This window comes from Hipposideros armiger, unplaced genomic scaffold (assembly GCF_001890085.2).
Source record: "Hipposideros armiger isolate ML-2016 unplaced genomic scaffold, ASM189008v1 scaffold_845, whole genome shotgun sequence".
Classification (NCBI taxonomy): Eukaryota; Metazoa; Chordata; class Mammalia; order Chiroptera; family Hipposideridae; genus Hipposideros; species Hipposideros armiger.
Window position 1 is genome coordinate 592,481 of NW_017732195.1, and position 2,931 is coordinate 595,411.

Genomic DNA, 2,931 nt, shown 5'->3' on the forward strand with positions numbered 1-2,931 from the left:
TCCCAGCCCCTGACATCAAAGCTGTTTCCTTGATGACATAACTTTGGTGTATCACAGCGAGGTTGTAAGCACCTTCTGGGGCATAGAACCAGCTGTGTGCCACCAATGGAACAGCCTACCATTTTAGTTCCCTCTGTAACTTTCTCATAACGAATTCCCTTTTGTCAGGGCAGGTACTGCTTGTAAGTCAAGGTGGCTGTTTCTTCTGAATGCTAGTCTCTACTTTTCATTTTTATTTTCCTTCTTCTCTCTTCTACTTCTATTCAAGAAGTTTGGCTTTCAGAAGCATCACTGATGAGAGTGCTTTTTTGTTTTTGTATCAGTGGCAAACAGGGCAATCCCATTATATTAGATTTAATATTTGTTATTAGTGACCAGCGTTCAAGGCCTGAGTCTTTAATTCCTGAGAGAGCTTGTTGCCTCTTTGAACCCTAAGGTTTCCAGAAGCCGGGCCTCCATATAATTGTTACTGTCAAAAGATAATCCTCAGGCCGCCTGAGTGGCTCAGTTGGTTAAGAGCTCTGAGCAACAGCGGTTTGAGTCCGGCCTGAACTGAGCTGCCGCTGAGCTGCCAACAGGTGGCAGGATGGCTCAGCTAAAAAAAAAAGATAATCCTGCATCACAAAGGAACTTTTCTATTTTTCTGATTTCAGCTTCTAAACTCCCAAATAAAATCCTGTAGGTTATTAAAAGTAAACATCATTTTTAGTTGGTACCCAATGACAAAAGGGCAGTAGTAATCAATTGGCAAAATAAACACATTTACAGTACCTTTTAAAGCTTCTGTTTCTATGTCTACTAATGGCTTCCCCACATAGGCAATATCGTCTAGATTATAATACAGTTTTTTAATTACGCCATCATAACGACTGGTGATAGTAACAGAAGCTTTATCACTTTGAACTTCACAGATGCTATCAAACTGAGACACTGTATCTCCTTCTTTTACAAACCTAAAAGAAAAAGACAAATGCCACACTGAATTAGACCAGTATCCATATAGCCCAGCAATTAGTTCCAGATGGTACACTGAAGAATGTTCCAGAAAAGACTATAATAGCGTCCAGAATCTCTTTGAATGTATCTCCAAGAAATACTAAAATGTTAATAACCATTCATAGATCTATAATCTAAAAATTTAATTAAACTTTCAGGTTTTTCTGTCCCACCCATTCTTTAGAAGAAGTTCTAAAAATGTATTTTAAATGTGTTTTTTCCTTTTACTGTCTTATTAGCTTTTATCAAACTTTAAGGGATGCCTATTATTTCTAGAATTAAATTAAAAAATTGATATTCCCTATACACATCTGCTTTAATTGTATGAATTTTGGTTTGAGTTCGTTCAGTCTTTTGACTAGAATTATTTAGCCTGTCCTTGTATATCAATCGCTCTATCCCCATAATCATTTAGGTATGCTTTACAAAGTTCCCCTAGATAGTCTTAGCATAGCAAACAGACAGAGGCAATGGGTCCAAATCTGAAATATTACATATCATTTTGGTACTAATGACATTATTGATGCATCTAGCACATTTATAATTTATTACCATCAATTCTTCATTAAGGTAATTGTTCAGTCATTCTTATTCCTTATTTTCCTGTTTTAACCAGTTCTTAGTCCATATTTAAACATCACCCATGACATAGAAACTAGGCTTAAAAGTACATACATGGACCTTTACTTCCAGAATGGTGGAGTAAGGCCTTCTGGAATTCTGCTCCTCCATAAAAGCTACAAGAACACCGACAAAAGTAATCTTTTAAAGGTTAATTTCTTTTAGTGAAATGAAGGGTGGCCAGTGAAAGGAGTTTTTAAAAAGAGGGAAAAATAATCCTTCATAAATCACATCAAATAAAATACCAGGAAGTATGAATTGTATCACCAGCATATTGGCAACACAAACTAGTTTTACCTTATTGCATTAAAAAAAAAGCATTATATGTTACAGAAAGAAGTTTCTCAATTTAAATAGATTCCTACTTACTTTTACTCTAGTTATTTTAACATTTACTTACTTTTTTTTTTTTCAGAATAGCTTACCATTCTTTAACAGTTACTTCTCTAATCCCTTCTCCAATGTCTGAGAGTTTGAATTGAACAATCTGTCCTTGTAGAGCTTTAAAGACAATGAGAAATTATCTCATTAAATATGTAACATATTGCTGAGAGATGCTTTTACATGTAAAATTAGAAAACATTCTCAAGCAGAGGAAGAAATTATTCCATTTTATAGCTAAAAAAGCATTTCATAATTTTAAAAAGCATAATCATCATTAATAACCATCAGAGGTTTAAATAAATTAACCAATGACACAGACCCACTGACACTGCCACAGAGCTTACATTTTCCAATTTCTAAAATAATGCTCTTTTACAAGGGCATAGAAGACTCGTCTAACAAATGAGATTTTGAAACAACAGTAATGAATAGAATATAGAACATGATACTATACTAAGGGAGACCCCAGTGGAGCTCCTTGTTTTATGTTATGGAACTGTAATGACCAATAAGGGCCTGTTTTTAGATCTCTTTTGACTTCATACAACTATTTTCATTCTTAGTACCTAAAGATCAGTCACCTTCATGAGCCAGGCCAACCCCCAGAATCCTGAGAAATAATAACTCATAGCTGCTTGAAGCCGCTAAATTGTGGAGAGGGTTGGTATTCAACAGTAGTTAACTAAGAGGGGGGACCCATCTGCAATTTCAGATCTGAAACTTAAGATCTTTAATTTTTGAAAAAAATTCTTTCTGGCAGGAATGTGACGGATGGAGTTGGGGAAGGAGTAGCGGACAAAGCAATTAGGCGGCTACTGCAGGTGAAGAAACCAGTAAGGAACTTCATGTATTTATACATTTTCAAAACTGTCTTAAAGGTGAAGAAACATATAAGATGTAAATTAATAGATCTTGGTAATCAATTTGAGG

The 2,931-nt window shown here is 35.1% G+C and overlaps 1 protein-coding gene across 1 annotated transcript in view; it reads right to left on the bottom strand.

Annotated features, from left to right (window-relative positions):
* Positions 1-2,931, bottom strand: part of DBT (dihydrolipoamide branched chain transacylase E2) — a 25,787-nt gene that overhangs the window by 17,707 nt on the left and 5,149 nt on the right. Inside the window, exons 3-4 of the mRNA XM_019629348.1 lie at positions 2,043-2,118; positions 655-953 (exon numbers count right to left, since the gene is read on the bottom strand). Coding sequence (XP_019484893.1) covers positions 655-953; positions 2,043-2,118 — 375 coding nt within the window. The remainder of the gene's footprint in view (positions 1-654; positions 954-2,042; positions 2,119-2,931) is intronic.